We start from the raw sequence: 22,878 nt of genomic DNA on the forward strand, positions 1-22,878 counted from the left end.
TGGTAGAGAGCCATGAATGAAGAGAAAAGCATATAATTCTTTAGGGTGTTTAGAAACAGGGGATTGCATTCAAAAGGTTTCATGTCTAGGACACTTGCCTCCTTTTGGTGATTAGAAAAGTCTTGCCTAAGTGAACTGACAGCAATATACTGGCACCCATAATGACTGGAAGCATTTAAAACCCCTCACTGAAAAACTATTTATAGCTTCCTAATATACTCTCATTGTCCATGCCCTTGTAATGAACTTTTACTGCCCTGACTCCTCCTCCGACTGTTCTTTCCCAAACCATTTGTAACAGCCAGTTTAGTTCAGAATATGCAAATAATTTTCACGGAAAATTATAAGAAAAATCTCTTCATGTCTGGAGGTTTAAAGAAGTTTCTGGTGAACTGGCATTGACTAAGGAGACTGTTGAGGTTGACAGTTATCAGTGGGAATTCTACAATGGATTATGTATTGATCAGGTTTTGCCCTCCTCAGGGAAGCAGTCCAGAATCAATACATTGGGAAATGGCTATTAAGATATTCAACTGAACTGCAATTTCATGTGATTTCAGAATACTAAATAGCACCACTGAAGTTGCTATAGAAACAAATGTATTTTAATATTTATAGTACAGAGTGTGAGCTTAATCTGCTAGGTTATAAGAAATATATGGAAGTGTGGAGGTTCAGGGTTGTCACTCCACTGCATTCTTGCTTCAAAAGATCAGTGTTGTGCTTTATTTATTCCCTTTGGTTGCACAGGCTCTATGGGATGTAATCAAGCAGTTCTGATTTAATCTAGTAAGAAAATTGATGTTTCACACGTGTGAATCAAAATCTTCTGGAATACATGTGTTGTAGTGGTCATTAAAATATTTTAATTTTTTGACACAGATTACAAAAACAGCAAATTTAGAGCCAATAAGTCTATTTGGAAACACTAATACATTACAAGCAGTAATGCAGTAATGAAGCAGTAGCAGTGCTATTGATGCAAATTATTCTTTCTGTGGCTAGTTTGAGCTCAGTAAGGGATATTAAGGGAGTTGTAATGGATTAATTCCTGTGCTAACCAGGAAACTTCCCTCCTAACTGATTTCAGCAAATCACCTGCAGCAAAGAAAGCTCTCAGTGAGGGTGGATATGTTCTCTGGATGGAGAATGACTTGCCATTTTTGTCTCTAGAGTACATTATACTTGGACACTACATGTTCCTGTGAAGGACTGAGATGGAAGGACAGGGAGTGGTTACTTTGCCTCACCACTCTCAATAGCATGATATGGTTTATTTGCCTTCATTGCTTGAAAATATAATGCCAAAAAAAGAGAGAGATTCTGATACTGATTTACTTTCTTCTATTGCTAAGTATTTCACAACTCAGCGTGGAGCTAATGAAACTTTTAAAAAAAATCTATGGCCCTTTTTATCTTGTCACAAATCAATTTAATTTCTGGATGTGTCTGAAAAGATATTTGTTTCTAAGTTGGCTTAAACAAATGTTCACAGAAGACACTTGATGTACACAAGCTCTGAGTAACATTTTGATTAGGTGGATGATGTGGAGTTGGTGAGATCTGGCATTTCTCCCTTCTGCAGAGTCATTGATAATAGTTTTTTACTGGTGTGAGATTGACAGTAGCTAACCTGGATGGAAACAGAAGAAGGAAATGTGAATCTTCCCCTCACACATCTCTTCTCTACTGCTGAGGCTTTACATGGCATCAGCCAGAATTATTTAGAACACATTCCTTCTCCAGTTTACACCCCATATTTCACAAAAACTTTAAAAATGTGGCAAGATTTTAATGCTGTATATGTATTTCCATATAAGCATGGGAATATCTCAACAGCTTGAGGGAGAAACAAAATACATATTTTCTTCTTGGAAATATCCAGGAAAATAAGAACTCTTAGGCCTTTTAACCTTCCTGCTGAGACATTTAGAACAAAAAATTTTAACCAGTCCTAGTGTATTTATATGAGAGAAAGCAGCAAATATCAGTGACTAAGAACTTGCCTTGGAACTGTTTTCCAGGAAAAAGTTCTGGAGCTCTAGAAGCTAAGTGTCTCTTACTAACCACCTCCTTATCACAAAGCTCAGGGTTAGCAGTAATTCTTTTGGAAAAACCTGATTTTCAAGGAAAATTTTCAATTTTACTTCAGAAAGTTAGAGTGGTAAAATACAATTATGTATGTTTAGAGTAATAACTTTTCCTCATGAGGATTAAAGTGCTCAGAGAAACATTTTTTAAAACTATTGCCAATGATATTAAGAGCTGTTAAACCTCAAAAACATGCTTTATCTTGCAATTCAGTTGATTCATAGAATCATAGATCTATTTGAATAGATTGCTATAAGAATTATATCATGTAAAGCCCTTTTTCTCAACAAGAAATGAGTAGGCTCAAAACAACCTAGGGTGTGTAAATCTCAATATATGCAAGGGATAGAAAGGAGGAAAAAAATAAATGACTGCTTGTATTGTGAGACATTTTAACGTTTAGTTTGAAAATTTTACATTATTACTTCATAAACCCCACATTTGATTGCCAAATGTCAGTGAAAATGCTCACCAACATAAAACCTTAAAGGCTGCATGACAGTGGGATATTCCTCTTTTGTAAGAAACTGAGGAATCAATGTGAGCAATATAAGCTATTAACTATCACAAAGAGGGCATGCAATACCTTCTCTCAGAATCACAGGATTGTTAATGTTGGAAAAGACATCTGAGATGATCAATTCCTGCTGTCAACCCAGCACCACCACCATGTTCACCACACACCATGTCCTCAAGGGCCATATCCAGATGTTTCTTGGACACTCCCAGGGATGATGACTCCACCATTTCCCTGGGCAGCCTGTTCCAATTCTTGACTACCCTTTCCATGAAGACATTTTTCCTAATATATAAGCTAAATCTCCCCTGGAGCAATTTGAGGTTATTTCCTAATGTCTTGAGTAAATGCACTCGTATTGGATCTCATGTAAAAATGTTATCTAAGTCAAAACATAAGAATATATACAGATATAACCTAAATCAGTAAAAATGACAACTGAAACAAGCAATTGAAGACCTTAGAGATTTGAAATACGTAAAGTTTGTCAATAAATAGTGGAAATGGGATGGTACTCCAAGGTGAACTAGATTTCACAGTTGGCAAACTTGAAAAGCAGACTATGGTATTTTTCTTTCTCTCTCTAATAAATAAAATATTGTAAGTATTAAGATTGATAAAGTCTTGGTGATTTATTCAATAATTAATCACAAAATGTTGGGATTATACCAACTGAAAGTAAAAAAAAAAAAAAGTCGACTAGTTAAAGGAATGATTTCTACTAATAGAAGGGACTTGAATGTGTAATGAAAATTAGACTAATTGTTTGCTTTTTTTTTTTTTTCACCAATAGGAACACTTAAGGTATAGATATTTTCAGTTATATTTCAAAAGTCAAAAGACAACCTGCAAAATTAATACTGAATTATAGAAGAAAGTTAATCAAATGTTGATGATGAATTCAGCTTCAACAGCACTATAGCTGGATTTTGAGGAATTCCATGGGTCCTATGGGAATTGCTGGACTCTATGATTATATTATCAATCATTTATAAAACTAGAGGCACATCTTATTTGACAGCTTACTTGATCTTGGTGTTGACTTAGTGGTCGAGAGTGTGGCAGCTTCTCTGGCAGCCTTCTGTCAAGGATGTGTCCATTCTCCAAACGAGGCTCCCTGGGCTTGTCAAACCAATCTGTTTCTTCCCGACGGAGATGGTAGGCTTTGAAAACCAAGGACAGGTCAAATGCTCTGCTCCAGTGCTGGGCAAAGGGCAAGAGTGTGCATTGTGCATAGCAAACATGCAGAGTGGTTGCTAATTGGCCATGCAGCTAAAGCAAAGTTAGAGGTGAGACTTGAGACATTGAACTTGAGCATTATTTAGCTGTTAGACAGCAAAGAGAAGATTCTGTTTATGTCAGAACCATGGATATGAACTATAGAAGAGATCCATCACGTGCTATAGCCACTTCCTCCTCCTGGCAGCAAAGAAATACACTGCAGATTTCGCATATCTCTAAATGTTTGTTGAGAAAAATTTAGTAATATTAGTTATTTTGAAGCAGACTAGGAAAAGAACAACAAACTCAGAAAATCCAAACCAAAACCCAAAATAACCAACCCCCAAAGTGCAAAGCCCAATAATTCCCAAATTTCTGAACTGAATATTGTTCAAAAAATTTTGGAAATGATCTAGAACTACATATAAGAAAATTACAACCTCTTTATGAAATCGATATAAAACCAAATCAAGGAAGATAGAAAACCAATCTATATAACTGAAATTCTAAGCAGAAATATTACAGGTGTTTTCTTTTTTAATTCCATCCCCCGATTTTGCAGTATGAATCTCTGTGTATGGATTTTTAATATTTATTTTGCAAAAATTTCTACAAGACTAGTATTCTGTTTGCGACAGTAAATATAGTATTAGGCATCATTTGGGGATCAAATAACATAATTTCACTGAAATCAGTTTTGTAAATGCATATATTTATGTTTACTAACTATTGGGTCAACTGAAATAGGTGTCACTCCATTTGAACCAGAATCATGTCCTGTTTTCTTCTATGTTGCCAATCACTGTAAACCAATGCATTCAGGTAATGCAATGTAGAATGTAAGGCAAATTTGAATTTTATGCTTTATTAAGCAAGGTAAATTTGGAAATCAAAGGAAGGCAATCTTTGTTTCAGCAAAACAACAAGGAATTGCAAGCCTTAAATAAGATCAGGTTTTGCTTTAGCAACAAGAGTGAATGCAAGCAACACAGAAAAGAATTTAAAAGGAAAAATGGTAGTGTTAATGTCTTTCTTATTTAGTTGTGAAAGTAAACATTATCTATTTGGTTTAAGAAATAATTTTTAAAAATAACGGGAAAAAAGGAAGCTGTGGGGTTTTTTTTCACTAATAATTTCTTTAAATCTTCCATAAAGAGGAATAGTATATATAAATGATTTTTTTTTTAAAGAATATGCTGTATGTGGCAAAACCAACATTCTATATTATACTAAGCCTTCAGAAAATTATTAATCTTTATTCAGATATTATGCAGTCTCTTCCTTCATGACTATGCACAAACTTATCTAACATCAAATGGTTTATTTGATCTTATTTAGATAAGCATATATGAATTACCAAAAACATTCTAGCTCCTGATAAGTTATTGATTAACTGCTGTCAATAAACCATTATGATCTAGCATGCAAATATTTAATGCTTTTATTCTGGTTGACCAGTATCTGCACAAAGAAGGCTCATTCATACTCATCCTGACAGAAATTCTTTCTGAAACTTGCATGAAGAACCTCATACATATTCCTGACCCCAGATGCTAATGCTGGCTATCGTAAACTGTGTCATCATCTGAGCAGATGAAAGAATATATTTTTTTTTTCCTCCTGCCTCAGTTGAAATAAATTCCTGGATTACTTCTCTTGAAAATGCAGAATTCCATACATTCAGCCTACTTTTTCTTTTTTTTTTTTTTCAAACTGTGATGAATGTGTGTATTTTATTGAAGTTTAAATGTACGTGTATACAGACACACCCACACACATACCACACTCAAGTGTACACACACACCCCATTGTTTTGGCTTGCACATCTGGGATTTGTCACAGCTGGAAAGCTGACAACAGCCAAGATGAACCACTTGCAGTCTTAGAGAAGTGATCCTTTTATTCCAAGGCTAACAAAATGCAGCCAGATGATTCCACCCAAACAGATTCCAGGCTGTGGGATCCAAGAAACTCAACTAGAGAAGTAACAGGGATCACTCTAAATCCCACAGATGAAAAAAGGAATAGGCTGTGTTGCTATCTTGATGTCTTGATATTTCAATTTTAAACTTCTAAACGCTGTTGAAGAATTGCCAAATGAGCATATAAAAGAAAAATAATATTTGAGGTGAGAAAAGGCACATTTTATACCTTCTGAACAGCAAGAGCTATTAATATTCATGAAGTTGAGTACTAGCTTCAGTGTTCTTGAAAATTAGTATCTTCAGCATACTTAATAATGTGTGGAAAGTGGCAGCTGTGGGATTGACAGAGATCTATTTTCTGGATCTGAGTTTTCATGGTACTGGGAACCCTGAGAAAATTTCAGGTGTTTCAAGATTTCAAGATTTCAAGATGCTGTTTATTTTCAATGGGCAACTCTAGATGTTGTGCTCTTTTGGCTAAGGCTACTTTTTAAACCTGTTTAAAGTTTGGAATCCCATTGTAAGCACTACTTATGTCCTGATTTTAAGATTTGTTACAGTATGTACTTAGTGAAAAATAGAAGGTTTGGACTCAAAGTCCTATTTGCATTTTTTTCTAGCATTTTATGGGATATCACTTATAGAAAATGAACAGAAAGTCAAGCATGTCTCTGAGTTTACACTAAATAAAATAATTAAATTTTTACATTTTAACTTAATTTTTAAAATTCTCTTTAGATGATAAATCAAACTGTAGCTCAAGAAGAGTTTTCCTAAGACAATGCTTAAGACTGATTTCTTGTAATGAAATCTTATCAAGACCATGCAGCAGTTGCATAAAATAAAGAGAAGCTGCAAAGCAAATTGTGCTAAAAGGTTGGATGAAACATGCCAGAATAGCTGTCCGCTGTCAGGGCATCAGATCACTACAGAGAAGAGTGTGGCTCTAAAAATGAAGGCCATAAATTTCTGTAGAAATGTAATTACTTCTTTAGAACACTTTTTATCTTACATCCAAATTATATGAATTATTTTCAATACAGGTTACTTGCTATTAGATTGCATATTTGAAAATAATGTAATGAAGTGTTTTGGTTTCCCAAGAAATAGGCTATTTGGGAAGACAAAATTTGATAGAAATTAGAAAAAGACTGCTGAAAGGGGAAGCCCTGAGTGACATATCAATCTAATACAGAATATGTGAATTGAATTATAATACTGCTGAAAGGGTCTAACTCATCAGAGACTGATTTAAAACTGAAATGTGTTAAAACTTGAAGTGTTGCATGTATGTGTTCTACAAATATATGAGAAATATAAGGCATTGTAGGGCAGATATATAATTCCCTATGACCTGTGCATATGAGGTAGAATTGCACCAAATTGGATTTTTTTTGGTCCAGGTTGGTTGTCCTTAAGTTTTCAGGAGGAAAAGTTCTGTGTCTTTCACAATGTGAGTCTGGAATGACCCATAAAGGTCACAAGATAGCATCTGCTTATTTAGGAAGAATGATACGAGTTGCAACTTGGGGAATTCCTCTCAACTGCTTTCAGATTTAATTATAGGAGTCAGTGTGCTAAGAATTGAAGGACAATAAAAAGAGCTAAACTTCTGATAAATATCAAAAAAGCTGATGAACCTGAGTCTCTCCTGAAACATGTAGTTCATGAGGGGGTTAAAAATAAATATCTAAGAAATACGAAGAAAAACTTACAGAACAAATCCCTTAGTATGAAGTATGAGAAAGGTAAATAGATAATTTTTTTCTAATGCTTATGAAAGATTCAGCATGTGTAAAAAACCAATAATGCAATAATGAACGGAGGTTAGTAGAAATGTGAAAAATAAACCATACTACTTCATAATCATGCAAATGTGTCTTTTGAGACAATCATTGCCATTTACAGACAATAGAGCGCATGCAAAGTCTCTTTTATTGTGCAGTAAATACACATAAGAAAAAGTTAAAGGGAGTGCATACAATTTTGAACATATTCATTTCATTTGCCTTCAAACTGTCTTTATGATTTTTAAACAATTTTGAATATATTAAGTCTCAGCTGACTCAAAACTGATACATAATTTGCAATTATTAAGTACTCAACATCAGCTTTTACATTCTGCTGTACTTATTCAGAAGCAGCATTTTTAATTGCACTATTTATAATACATCAGAAAGGTTCCTTTCATGAACTTCAGTGAGATGAACTCTTGTGCTTATTTGGCAGACGTGTATGGGGTGCATATAAAACCAGCTACACTGCATAACCCAACAGAAGTAAAATACTTATGTAAGTTTATTGAAGGATGAGATTGTCTTGCACCATTCAAATGACAGATTATCTTACATAATCACAATTCTGAATGCACAGAAGTCCACATGACAGGATGCTTTCAACAAACCATATGTAGAATGTTATTTTGCTATCATGTTAAGCTCTATATGGTTCTAACATATAATATGTACTTTATGAACAGACTATTTCTATATAAACATGAATCTAAATTGGTGCATCGGGAGATGGAATTATCATTTTTTGAGTTCTATCATGAAATTTCATGCACATAAAATTACTGGAGTTTTTTAGAGATTTGGGAGATTATTTCCAAATCCCAACAAAAACGATTGCAAATAAGTTCAATGATTCACAGTCACTGTAGAGAGCTGCACATAAAGACTGATGGCAGAGTCTGTATTGTACATGGAATGTTCTACACAGTATCATTGAAAAGTTGACATAAACAAATGAAAAGGAAAATGCACAAGCAAACCAAAAGGAAAGCAAATCAACAACAATATAGTAGCATGCTATAGTAGCTTAACACCATCCAGAAACTGTTAGGGTAAAATAAAAAATATCAAATAAGACAAAACAAATCAACCCCCAAAAATGTACATACACAGAAGATGCACCAAGGAACAGAAAAGGAACAAGTCTTTGAAGTGTAACAAAAATCAGACACATGCATAGAAATGAGGATTTGCGTTGTGATAGTAAGATACCAGTCTGAGGCCTAATTTACCTTCACTGTCTGACATGGCATGCTGGAAGTCATCCATGATGAAGGCTATGTCTCGATCATAGCCTCGAGTCCGTGACTCCTCCCTCATATGCTGCTGCACCTCAGGTAATGAATGGCTCGATCCAAACTGGTCCCTGGTATCTGCAGAGATTGGTGGCAAGGGTCCAGCTGCTGCTCTAGCCATTCCCATTGGCTGTCCTACAGGACTCAGCGGGCTCTCCTCCTCTGAGTTCTGCGCTACTATTGGGATCCTTCCCCTGCTTTGGCTAATAGGTAGACTGGTGGGTTTAGTTCTTCCAGAAGGTGCTGCATGGCTAAAGGAAACATCTAAAGGTTCAGCTTCTTGGGCTTTCAGTCTTAAAGAAGAACTGGAAGAATCCCTTTTCAATGACAAATCGAGCCCATACACTGAGGAGGGCCTAGATGAGGGCCTAGACCTACTACCACTGCTATAGGACTTGTCTGCTTCATCTTGTAGTGCGGATCTCATTGTTGGACCCAGTGCAGTCCCAAGACCTGTTCCAATGGATGACGTCAGTGGTGGCCCCATGTACTTCTGTTGGTCACTGATGTTTTTTCTAAGGCCATAAGTGATATCATCCTGAAGAAGCCTTGCCCTAGTAGTAATTCCCCCAAGTGTTGAAGTGCTAGAGGTCATATAGCTTGAATAGTCAGGCTCAAGGTCTCTGCTTTCTTGGATAGGTGAAAACTTTGTTAGTTTGGGGTCTATCAAGGCTTTCTTGTGTTTTGACTGCTTCTGGTAAAGGAGGGCTGCTGGGAGCTGCTTAGCAGCCTGTTTCTCAAGAGTAAGCCTACCTATGCTGTATTTCTCAGATTTTGGAAAATGCCTGTAGCTGCCCTCTCCATGGTAATATTGTGACAGGCCAGCCAGATGATCGAGACTTTCTGCACCTCTACGGAACTCTTGCTTTATCTGGTGTTTCAGCAGTTTGAGCTCATAAGGGTCCTCCATTGGGTCTTCATCAGCTTTAACATAGGAATGTAACCTAGAGGAAGTCTGCAGTGGTGCTAGGAAGTCTGACACTTCTTGTGCTCTCCTGGCCTCAGTTGTGCGAAGAAGTCGATCTGTTTTGGTCAGATCTTTCTCATGGAGGCTAAAACTGGAACCAAGAGCTCCTGTTCCTTTAGTAAGTTCTCCTATATCATCAATCAGCACATAATTTCGGGCTGTATGGTGGTGGTCTATATCTGCATAGAAGGAGTCTGCAGATATGCTCGATATAGGGCTGCTTGCTATGCTGCTTCTCTCATCTAGTCCTATCCTTAAGTCCAAGGTAGAGTATTTACTGCCCAGCTGGGAAACTGCATAACTATTATCAGTTGAAACTGGTGCTATCATGAGAGGCTGATTGCGAATTACATCGTAGTTTGTTGTTATCTTAGGCTCCAGATACAATGTGGTCTGTCTTGGCTTTGGCTGTATCACCATCATCTGTGATGGGAGTTGATATGATGGCTGTTGAGATGGTGGAGGTTGAGCCTGTGGGGTATAGGACATGGTAGCTCCTGTCTGGAATGCTGTCTGGGTCTGATAAGGTGAAACCTGCTGGTGATACAGAGGCTGCTGTTGTTGGTAATGTGACTGCTGTGTGAACTGAGTTGGTGCTTGAGTTGGCAGGGCAGGAGATGAATATTGATATTGAGCATATGGGCTTGTAGCAGGGGCAAACTGTGTTTCTGGCTGGGTTTGTGGTGGCATAAACTGGTTAAATTCTGTCTGGGGTGCAGTACGTGGTCTTTCCAAGCCATGCTGAGTTTCTATCCTGGTTGACCTGGTATTGTTAACTTCACTGTCTGACATATAATCACGTTCTTCTGCTACTCCTTGGAGATAAGCACGCTCTCTCTTTTCTCTTTCTTTTAGTAGGGCTTCTTTCCTCCTATTAATGCCCATTTCCAAGTATCTCAACTTGGCATCTATTTCTTTTTCCTCCTCATCTAGCTCTGCTTGTTTCTTCCTAAGCTTGGCTGATTCACGTTCGACCAGATCCAATTCCCTGTCTATATCCTGAAGGATTTTGGCTCTGGCCATAGTGGTGGTCCTACAAATCCTCCTACGTGAAACTGATCCCACAGAAGTATATGGGGACTGAGTTCCTGTTGCTTCCTCTGGAGGTGGATTGGGCAGAGTCCTCTTCACCTTCTTTTGAGTGCTGGAGGGAGTCATGCTTGAAGAACCTTTTGACTGCAATAGAAGAAACAAGACTGAATCACTGTTCTGGAGGGAAATGAATCACAAGTTATTTAAATTTTTTCAGGATATGGCTTTTTAACTTAACTACATACTTTCCTTAAGACAGAGGAAATTTTTTATCTGTGGTTAATCATCAGAATATAGAAAGGAAAGTCTGCTAAAGATGAGCAATCTAATGCAAAAAGAAGGGTGACACTCACTAGGACTTTGTTTAACCTAAGATTAAAAAATCTACCTTATATTCTTAAAATTTAATCAATGCTAATTTAAAAGTTCTTTATTTAAAAAAAATTTTTTGCATGCTTATACATAAACATATTCAATGCATATGTGTGTGAATATATATATATACCTCCCTTTTATATAACAATTACTTTAATAAAAATCTGTATAATTTTAAATATACTTATATACACATTCATAGTTAAATTTATATATAATCTGTAAAGTTGAATAAATGAGTCTGAGCCAGACACTGAATGCATACTTATATGCTCTAACTTGTAATGAAATCCAGACAATAAAGCAGAACTTTCTAGTGACAAGACAGTAAGTTCTAACATGATCTTGTAATTTTTGCCTCATATTTGATGCTATACATATATATATCTATATTTATTTAGGGGATTTTCTTGTCCCTTAAAAAACTGGTATAAGCTTTCTTCAGTTCACTGAAGACTTTCATAAATAAAATTTGTTCCAGTCAGAAAGCTACAGTTTAAAACTTTAAAAAATTTAAGGAGTATAAAGTTAAAGCAATTTAATTCTGTCCAGATGTCCAGACTTCCTCACAGTTAAAGGTGCTACATCCTGATGCAGAACTATCTACCTTAGGCTGATAAATAATTTTTTTTGAGGTGCCAATCTCTCTTCATCAGCTAGGAAATTAGACAGTTCAGCTGGCAAGATGCAATTCAATTTACATCCTAAAGTACTAATGTTTGTGATTTTTTTTTGTTTTTTGTTTGAAGTTTAGGATCCCATGCAATATATACAGATTAAGAAACAGTACCTGAATGATTTTGAAATTGTATCCTATCTCCCTAACAGCTTCTTACAAATTTTGCCTTAGCAAAGGAAAAGAGATTGATCTACACACATGCACTGAAACAAAACGAAAATCAGCTCAGCTATTACAGAATGCAGACATGCTAATACCAATATATGGAAACATTTTAGCCCAGTTTAATAAGGGATCCCAGTTTAATATTGATCAAATTGGCTCTCCTGTCTCTGCAGGCAAGGACAGCATTTCTACTAGGATTAACTGCTTTTAATAAAAAATGGAATTTATTTTGAAATAAATGCTACTTCATTGAGATAAGATATAAATAATCTTATGTAGGAGTTTCTCAGTTTATTTTAATATGGCATCAACAAGCTGTACAAGTTTTTAAGATGTATTGACAACTCTCTTTTGCTGGTCCTCTGTTACCTAGCTTTAAAAAAATTATAATAACCAACACATCATTTGTCATGGATCTTTAGGGAAACATTCACCACCTTTTCAAGTGCCATCTTTTATTCTCTTCATCTAAAGTCTATCAACTTTTTCATGTTTCAGATTTCAATAAAAGCAATTTAATATTTTCAGCTTCCCATGGCCATTTCACAAACCCATGTTGTGCCAACAAATCAAAGGAGCTAATATTATCTTGTTCAGTGTGCACTTTTAAGCAAAGACAAATTAATAATCTACAGTAGGTCTAGTTGGCTAATGTTTAATGTTGTAAAATCAGTGTAATACCACTGTTATTTCCCCCTTCTGAACTGAAATAGGAATCACAGATGGTGAAGCAGTCACAGATGGTCACTGGTATTGGGAAGTGCTATTAATAAAACAGTCATTAAAAGATCTACAATAGTTTATGGAATTAGTATTTTCAGATAATAGTTAGGTTGTTGATGCATAAATCTAAGTGTCAGATTACTATGCATTTTAACAAAAAACACTTTTTTTAGAAGTCTCTGTTATATGAACAAACTTAGACTAATAGATATTATAGGAAGATGTTCCACTTGGTTTTGAAAAAGGATTGATACCTCTTGTTTTTAGCTACTGTTATCACAAAAGGAAGACTTAATTACTTTTACTTGAGATTTATACTGGGACAAGAAAAAGAAAATTTGTACTGTGATAAAATGGGTTCCTGTTTCTTGCTACTGGATATTTTCATCATCATGTTTTTCCACACATCATGTTAGCAATGCTCCCTGGGAACTGTCTTAGTAGATTCAAGGGAAGTTCAACTGCACTATTTTGACAGAGAACTTTAAAGCAGCTGCTATTAGTTTTTGCATTTCCTTTGAATTTGTTAAATAGCATGAAAAGAAAAAAAAAAAAAAAGCAAGCTAGAGCTGATCTTTGCCAAATTCTAATATCTTTATCACAAAGAATTGGGAGTGGAATGGAGTAATTGTGCTGTCTAGTCCTATCTCTGTATTTTTGGTCACTGTCTCACATTTATAAGGTTATGCTCATTTTACATTTGAAGTACCCAAATGAAAGATGTGGCAGAAACTTTCATGATATCACTCTGGAGCCACATAAATCTATCAAATACAAGCAGGCATTCTTAGACCTTACAATCACTAGTAAAATGTTAAGTTAGATGTCAGACAGGTGACCTTAACAAGCTCTCTGACTGAATAAACAATGAAGTTTTCTACTACATTTTACCATGTTTTCCATCTTAATTCTAGTGAGTTTACTTTTAGCTAAAAATTAGCATCTTCACTAATTTTTAAAAATTATTTTTTGTTTAGCAACTGATCACTCTAAATATTGAGTGTAACTTCCGAAAACTAGAAGTAAATTATTGTATTTTTATTTTACCACGATGCTCATATAAATATCATTACTTTATTACGGACCCTTGTATAACTTTACACTAGTCTGGGATATCCCTTCAGAGTGGACTTAGTGGTATTCAGCTCTGCTTCTGAGGCAAAGATGACCTTGTTAAAATAAGGCCAAAGCTCATGCTTGAAATAAAGTTACAGAGATGTTCTCCCCAATAGAACAAACTAAGGAACTGAGGAACAAACTATCTTCCCCTTCCACCACCACTCAAGCCTAACAAAGTTTTGAAATAAACATAGGAGGAAGTCTTTTCAGTCTTGCAGTTCAGTGACAAGATAACATCACAGTAAGGAAGTCAAAAGAGCTGAAGGTTACATGCAAACAGATTTAGCAAAATCTTGCTTTTCTGCCTTGCCAATACATATTAGTCTTGACGTGAGCTATCGCCTGGGTTTGAGTTTAGAGGTCATCCAGACCAAGGCTTGTGAACTCTGTTGAATTGTGTGGTGACTTTGCAATAACTCCTTTGCAATGACCATCCTGTTCCTTAGGAATTTTTCTAAAAATACCTTTTTATACCTGTTTTTGTCTCTTTTAATTTGATGTCATTGTTGACAAAGCCAGTGAGACTCTGACCCACTACAAGAATCAGTCAAGTACTAGGAAATACTAATCTGTTCTGCTGCTTTTTGTCTGTTTTACAGAGATTGGTTATTTGGGGCACTGAATGGCTCAGGATACCCATGATGAATTTCTACCTCTAAACACTGTGTTTGACTCCAGCTAAGCAATCTTTCTTATCCTCTTCTAAAATTAGTTTTTGAAAATGATATGCTGCTCTCCATTCAGGTAGCCATGTTTAGATATTAGTTTCATTTGCTCTAAGCTCAGCTTTCACACTTGAGCATATAACTCTTGCATACCTCTTGCATGTTTTGAATTTTACTAGTAAAAATGTAATCCTTATTCACTCCTCTTTTAAATTTTTCTGTGATCACTTAACACCAACTTCTTCTTTAGTCCTCTTTAGAGCTGACAAAAGAAACTTGCACTTATATAAATATTTTTTATATAAATAGGGAAAATCCTGAAAGAAATGTATACAATATGTATACATAAATGCATTTGCAGAACTCAATTACAACTGTGATGCCAGCATCTTATTAGTTTGTCACCACCAGACTCTCCATATAATAGACAAAGTGATTTCAAACTACTATAGCCTGTGGTGCTGTGAAAAGCAAAGATAAAGTGGATTATATATGATACTACACCTCAGAAGACTCAGCAGCATGGTGAAAATCCAGTTCTATACTGCAGAAGAACAAAACTCACCTTCTGCAGGGCTAGGTTCCCTGAAAAATATTTGACACTAACTTGCAACAGACTTGAAATGTCAGCAGAAATTTGGCTGCATTCTGCTTTTTCTGCTACCAGAAAAACAATGCTAATAATATTTTTTGTCTTCAAACAAGGACCAAGTAGTCAATAAACTCCCTCAGAAAACTTATGACTAGCATGAGGTTGAGAGATGAATGCTAATGTGTTCATGAAATTACTGGGAATAAAATATTTTCACCAGATAAGATGTCAGGTAGCAGAGGGATAGAAATTACTGCCCCATTCAGAAAAAAAATCACCGAGGGTTGGGGCCAATGCAGTTAAGGTGAAGTCTGTGCTGTAGCTCACTTTCCAGATCTCATATCTTGGATTTTTCATGCAACCAAAACCTTCCCAAATGCAACCCCTCCAAAGTCCCAATATGCACAGTTACAATTGCAATTGTAAGACAGTTGTTCTAATCATAAAAGGCTGGGATGTGTTACTCAGTATTACAGCACATGCTCTTCATTGTCAGAAATTTATCAGAACAGTCAGAAATTTTGGCAATTCATTATTTTAGACATTTAATTTACTACAAAGAATCCATGAAAATCCATTATCATTCATTAAGGACTTCTCAGTAATTTAACAGTATCTTTAAAATTTCTTGGAAATGAGACCCAACTTCTAAAGATACTAACATAACAAACTAGTATTAAATTACTTCATTTTAAGTATGGAATCCTTAACTACATCTCATAGGTGCAGAAGTCCTGAACAATGTTTTGTAACTTGTCCTGTGCAAAGAAAGTTCCTCATGTAGGTTTTTTAGACACTTCTGGAATTAGTACCTATTATGTGGTAAATGGTGATGAGAAGGGACCACTTTTTAAACCCCTGGTTAACAAACATTAGAGCAAGAATATTGAGAAGCTTCTCTCCACTGGCTAAGTCTGGCAAAGGGACACTTCTATAGCATGAAGAACCGCAGAAGGCGGGAACTCTCCAGTGAAACCATCAGGTTAAGGGAAGCAGGTGAGTTTTGTATGGTAAGGGAAGTGTATAGAAACAGATATTTAGTAAAAGCTGGACTCATCAGCAGTGCTGAGAATGGACTAAACACATGCTCTGAACAATTTCTAACCAATAGTAAAACCTATCAACCAGCCCTGCCTTGGCTTGTGTGCCATCGTTGGCAAGAATAGTGAAAGATTAATTTGATGAGCTGAATTTGGCCTTGTATTGGGGAGTGGAATACTCTGCTTCATGAGTAATATACCAGAGCTTTCCTTCAATGTAACTTTTGTCTTTTTCTTTCCTGCCAGTCAGTCTAATTTTCTCTCATGGTTTTTTGTTTTTTTTTTTTTCCCTTTGGAGGCCTCTAAAGATAAATTTTTGTTAACACCAATATACAATTTTTAGAAATAGTCTATTGCAAAGCAATAAATATTTTTCAGTTTTTTTGCTTTCCTTCATGTCAGTCAGAGTCATTAATTCCTCAGATAAACACTTTTGCACTTTCCATCCTCTTACTCCTTTCATTTTCTCTGTGAAATTGTTTGAAATTGCCATTTTCACTTCAAATGCAAGGGGGAGAGCACAGTGCACTTCCTAACAGCTGATGTGAGATATCATCTTCTATCCTCAGTTAAACACATAAAAGCCCATATGCTTCTTTTGATCTTGAGGGGAGAAGGGAGGAATTCAAAGGAAATTTGATATGCAAACTGCAGACAGATGTGGCCCTTACACTGTGATTTTCAAAGGGTTCTAAATCTACATTTCATCTACGTTATGAGAGCAGATGTAATAGTTGTTCCTAGTTGTTTCCACAGAAGACTTTTACACATATTAACTGATTTGTGATTCAATTGGAACAGGACTGACAAATTTGCTAATAAAGGGTAATGGGACAATTCCCTTTTCAATTTCTAAAAATTAGAAATAACAGTTTAAATCAGCAGTACAACACTGAAAAATCAGTTTTTTAAGAAAAAATGAAATTCATTGTTTAGAAACTTTGATTTAAATAGTATAATTGGATCAACATTCCATGTATGTGCATTCAAAGGACTTTGGAAAACATACTAATTATTCACAAGCTTACATTTTAATTCCCTTACCTTATATCTACAGATCATATCTATACTTTTGCTTTCTCTGCTCACTGAAGACAGTCTTTTTTTCCCAATTGCCTGAGCACAATTCTTTTGTTACACTACTTTTTCCAATTTTTTTTCTTTCTTAGCTTAAGTCTTATGCAAAAGGGAAACATTTCTGTTTAACTCACAGTAACACTACCTTAAAAACTCATTATTTTCTTTTTTACTTCTAATTTCTTTTCCCCCTCTGCTATCCTTTGCTATTTATCTTTGCAAACATATCATTTGTCTTTGCAAGGTGTACTGGGATAGAAGTTTATGTGAGAATATTTTCCTCATCATTCAATCTCTGAGAAAGAAGAGAAGGAAAATAAGGAAAAGGAACAGAAAGGGGGAAAGGACAGGAGAAGGGGGAAAGCCTGTCCTCAAACCAGAGGAACATGGTCAGAATTTATTTTCTGAATGACAAATACAGATTTCATGCTTTGCTATAAAAGGCTTGAAAACATTGCAGGAAATACAGAACTGCTACACAGGCAATACCTACTGATGCTTCCTAAATGCTTCTCTTTATATGCTTTGGACTAAGATATGTTAAATATTCTCAAGTATTTTATTTATCTATCAGTATACTAAAATCTATTGAGAGACTTCAGAGAAAAAAAATACTATTTTACCCTTGTTGCAATACTGTGTTTTCAGCAGCAACTCCAGCTCATACTCTGACAGCTAAAATACTACAGCCCAACTCCAGGGTCAAAGCCTAATGAAGAATTTAAAACAAGTCCCTCTGTCAATGAATTAAAATCTATCCTCACTTACTAATTACTTTTAAAAATATATCTAATTTTTGTTTAAAATAAAAAAGGAACAGAATGAATGGATTTTTCTACACACTGTCTTCCACATGACTCAGGAAAGTTTCTGAAGAGAATTGTTAAACATTTTTTACTTTGACAACCCAAAAGATTATGATATAAATGACAAAACAGAGGACAAAGAATCTATGTAAGAGTCCATGTATTAAATAACAATAACTTGAACAAGAGAAAGATTCACTATATGGAGAAATAAAAATGGCAAAACTAGAATTCCTCTGAGGTAGGTGGTTAACATGATTAAGACAAAGCTATAGATTCATGGTGACTATGTATTATACTATAACATTGTACATTATACTTCAGCATAATTAGTGTTTTTTGATCAGTCATCACTTCTTTTTCTCCCCTCTGTTGTTTCACTGACAGTTTAAAAAGAATTTTACATAAATACAGAACCGAAAATACTCAGAACTTCTCTGCCTTATCTGTTATCAAAAGTTATCAAAATATAACTATCAAAAGTTATCCAAAGTTCTGTGTGTGGATGGACAATTTGGTGCCTATTATAGATTAAGATATAAATATTGTTTGCACGTGATGAGCCCTGTATCCATCACAACACATTTTTAGATTTAGCTAAGTAATAACAAAGAACTGTACCTTAGTAATATGTTTCAATACAGAGGCAATGCAGTTCTGCCACTGGTAATTGAAACAAGTTATATTAAAGGATAATGTACCAAAATATTGACTGTTAGCTTTGGGATTTGTTGATTGCAAAGGTACTTGTGGCAGAAGAGATAGGCATCAGTCAGCTTTACTTTCAAATAACAAAATCCTTGGAATAAGTCATTCTGCATGTAATGCAATAGCCTTAGCATGGGTTCACTCACTAATAGTAATCAATAATTCACTATTTCTCATCATATAACACACAAATCATTGTGTTTTATACCCCCCAGTCAGAATAATACATTTTATTTGAAACTCAGATCTCATCTATGGAAAATTTTGCAGGATTATAGAGAATATTTTCCCAGTAAATGAGAATATACTTTAATTTATTTTCCTTTTAAGTCTAACTGGGAGTTCTGGCCAGAAAATACTCATGAGAAAAAATTCAGAACAGTTTATACTTATCAGTATGATATGCATATGCTGAATTAGCACCATCTGTTTTCAACAGATACCAGGCTCCTTTGCAAACTTCCAGTGACAATTAGAAAAAAGAGAAAAAACAAAAAACAACAAAAAACACCCTAACAATCAACACTAAAGCCCCCTTTATCTTTGAAAGAAAGGCAATATCTACCTTGTTTCACAAGGAAAAAAAACCAGACAAAAATGGTGTGAGATAATCTTGGCTTTTTCTGCCTCTCCTTCACTACAGGCTTCCTCCACAGGCTGGTGGCTGATGAGACACCACATGCTGTGCCACAGCCCTTGTTTGTTCACAAGAGGGAGGATCATCTGCCCAAGCACAGCCATCATGTGCAGAGAATCTGAGCTAGTTCTCCAGACTACTGAACTGAAAGAAAGTGCAATTTTTCTTCAGCTCAGTCCATAATCACACCTGTTTCTTTTGACAGCTGTGAAAAGAGCTGTCTGCAACACAGATTCCACCTGCAAATGTCTCGAGAGAGGAGGTCATTCCCACTCCACAACCAGAGCAGTTTCAATTCCTGCTTTGGGCTCCTCATGCAATATTTGCTTGAAGCAGAGTTTTAAACCTTTTGTTTTCTGCAGGAATCTCACCACCACCTTAATTCTTCAGAATTACACTTCACAGCAATGAAAGGTTTTGTGTTTGGCTCAGTTTGATGAGTCAGGCAATATTTACTTATTCTGTACTCATGATGCATTAATTCCCCAGTCTAAGATTAAAGGTGGCAGAGTGAGCAGAGTCCTGACTAACCACCTTCTCTAAAATGAGGTTCATTTATATGAAATGTGGGGAACAATGGCCATGTAGCTGCTGCTGTAAGGAACAGATTAGACAAACCCACCAAGTTCCCACCTGCCTAATTCAGGTCTTTCTGCAGCCATCACAGCTAAGCCTTCTTTTTGTCTTTTCTGCTCAGCCCTGGCTTCATCCATACTGCTGTGCACCTGCAGAATGGTCTGCATCAAATTTCCTCCCAAAAGCACCTTAAAACTATCACTACAACATATTCTGTTGGTGGAAAGCATATTTCTTACTCAGCTCTGGTACTATACACCATCGTCCCAATATTACACACTGTTACACTAGAATAGAAACTAAAAGAAGTTTGGGAAGCTCTCCTTGATTGCTGGTACTTGTCTCCCAGACTTCAATCCATTCCAAGGACTCACCAGCTTTCAGGTCTTGCAGTAGAATCTGCACAAGCCCCTCTGCCTCAACTGGACAAGCTGATTTCTCCTTCAATTCATGTTGTGAGTATATTTCACTCTCTTCTCTGCAATTTCTCAGTGTCTCTCTTAAACTTCCTTCTGCCTGAAACTTTTCTTTCCTCTCTCCCTCCATTCCTCATTTGCTGAAGCATAAAAAATCCCCCTAAAATACACTCAGTTGATCCCAGGGCAGGTGTAATCCTCACACCTTTTAAAGAAATGCAGTTGAACCTGACAACAAACACAGAGAGTAGATCATCTGTCACAGATGGCTAAACTTAGGAGGTGTGAAAATCACTCACAGTATGTCCGGATTTTCCATTACACTTTTTCTACAGTGAGAACATGTACTAGCCAGACCACACAAAACTCCATATTCCTATTCTTATTCTCATATAAAAATGGCATTTCCAGTTGGGTACAAATCTATTTTCAAGTGACATAAATTAAACAAAACCAAACAAACCTCTCCTCCCAACCCACCTCTAACCATCAAAAAGACAATTTTTAAAGAAAGCATTAACACATGAATAAACACATACAGAAATCTGCAATACTTATACAAAACAGAATATTTTGTAGTGGAAGAAAAATCAGCTTTCACTGTGCTATCTGTTTAAACAGATACCAAAGTGAAACAGATTACCTGTCTTTTTTTTTTTTTTTTAATATTTTAAAATACAGGAAACCATTTTTTCAGAGTTTATTTTTTTTGTTGTTTGTTTGTTTACTTCTACATACGTTCTACTCTCTGTGGATACTGCACCAGATTTAATCCATGGAGCTGGGAAAGAGAAGTGGAAAATCTTCATCATTTTTACTTAAAACTGGATTGGACATCAACTCCATCTCTTTACCAAAGAAATCCAGACAAGGCCCTCAGCTTGGTCTTGATTAGCTCAACTGAATAAAACTGAATTTTTAGAACAGTCTCTTTTTCCTCTTTAAAGGCATACATGGAGATAATATTTATATTTGATTATTTTACTAGTTATTAGATATAATTTCTATTATGAGCACTGTAATCTATATTCATTTACAGAGGAGGAAGTATTCCACTCCTGGATAGATTGCATCAGATGACAACCTTGTATGCAATGTGATATTTAATGCAACTGTGTAGGGCAGAGGAAGAAGAAAGCAGTAACCTTTAATGAATTTTCTTCCTACTATTTTAATAGCAATTACACTATTTTAGAATCACGACCTTCCTGTTCCCATTTCTGCTTATTGTGACAAGCAGGACAGGAAGACAGAAAGTTAGCAAAGACTACTTTTAAACACTAATGAAGCTAAAAATAAAGATAAGGCAGCAGAAAAATCAGAAATGTGAAAGATGTGCCATTTGCAGTTTCTAAACCTACATAATGTAGAAAAAAAAAAAAAAAAAGCAAAATGAGAGACAGAATTTAATGCAACAGCAATATTTTGAGACACAAAATAAAAATGAAAAGTTTTACTTGGCCTGGAATCTAGGATATATATTTGCTGCACATGCAAAAGAAAAAGGGCTCTTTTCTTTCCCCTCATTTTTAGATCTCCTATTATTCTTGTTCCAAACCATTCTTGGTCTACTGCTACCATAAATAATAATTAAAAAAAAAAATAGATAAAAAATAGCTCTACTTGATTATATGCATATGGACTGCAAAAATCATCCTGGACATTCAATATAACTTTTATCATTACAGAAACACAGGAAATTGTCATTAAAAGATGTCAATAGGATAACAACAGATTTGGGTTGGTTCCTTTCTCTGTTTTTTTATGTATTTTATTCACTGTTTTAAAATTCCTAGCAAACCCAGAGTTTACAAACAAAAGAAAATTAATGAAACCCTGAAATGCATGTAATCATCCAAAAGCATATTCTAAACCAGTGGAAGAGCAAGAACTAAAAAATTGAAAACTAATGGCTGCTGAATACATTAGTGATATAATCACAAAGCATTAGGCTTTGCACTCATGTAATTGATATTTTTTGGGACCAGAGATGTTAACAGAAAGTCAAATTATTGTTCTGAAATCTCAAATGGTTTGATGCTCATGAGAACCTATAGCAGCCTGAGGCACAGAGTGATGATACATCCCCTTACAGATAAGAAATGACAGTATTTATGTTGAGAGCAGAACTGTTGTGTGAGAGTGTGATTTGTTTGTTTCTGTCTTGAAAAAGACAGAAATAACTAATGGTTTATAGCTGGTGAGGATGTCAGAAGAAAATTTTTCTGGAAACACAGATCCAGCACTAAAAAAATTTAAGAAAACAGTATTACCCAAAAAAAAGAACAAGTGAGAGCTGTAGAGTATCAAGATAAACATGACAAAAACACTTATCAGTTAGTATTTAGTTAGAAAACAAGAAAAACTGTCTAACCATGAAAATGATTCTTCTAAATATTCATTGCCCAATGCTACCACAGAGAATTTTAGCTAGGATGGAAAGACAAGAACACAAACTT

General features: G+C 35.4%; 1 protein-coding gene across 1 annotated transcript in view; it reads right to left on the reverse strand.

The window, feature by feature from the left end:
* LOC306801488 (protein piccolo-like) overlaps window positions 1-22,878 on the reverse strand; it is a 253,000-nt gene that overhangs the window by 69,119 nt on the left and 161,003 nt on the right. Inside the window, exons 7-8 of the mRNA XM_079304606.1 lie at window positions 8,780-10,985; window positions 3,635-3,771 (exon numbers count right to left, since the gene is read on the reverse strand). Of these exons, the coding sequence (XP_079160732.1) occupies window positions 3,635-3,771; window positions 8,780-10,985 (2,343 nt within the window). The remainder of the gene's footprint in view (window positions 1-3,634; window positions 3,772-8,779; window positions 10,986-22,878) is intronic.

This window comes from Erithacus rubecula (assembly GCF_903797595.1).
Source record: "Erithacus rubecula genome assembly, chromosome: 4".
NCBI lineage: Eukaryota > Metazoa > Chordata > Aves > Passeriformes > Muscicapidae > Erithacus > Erithacus rubecula.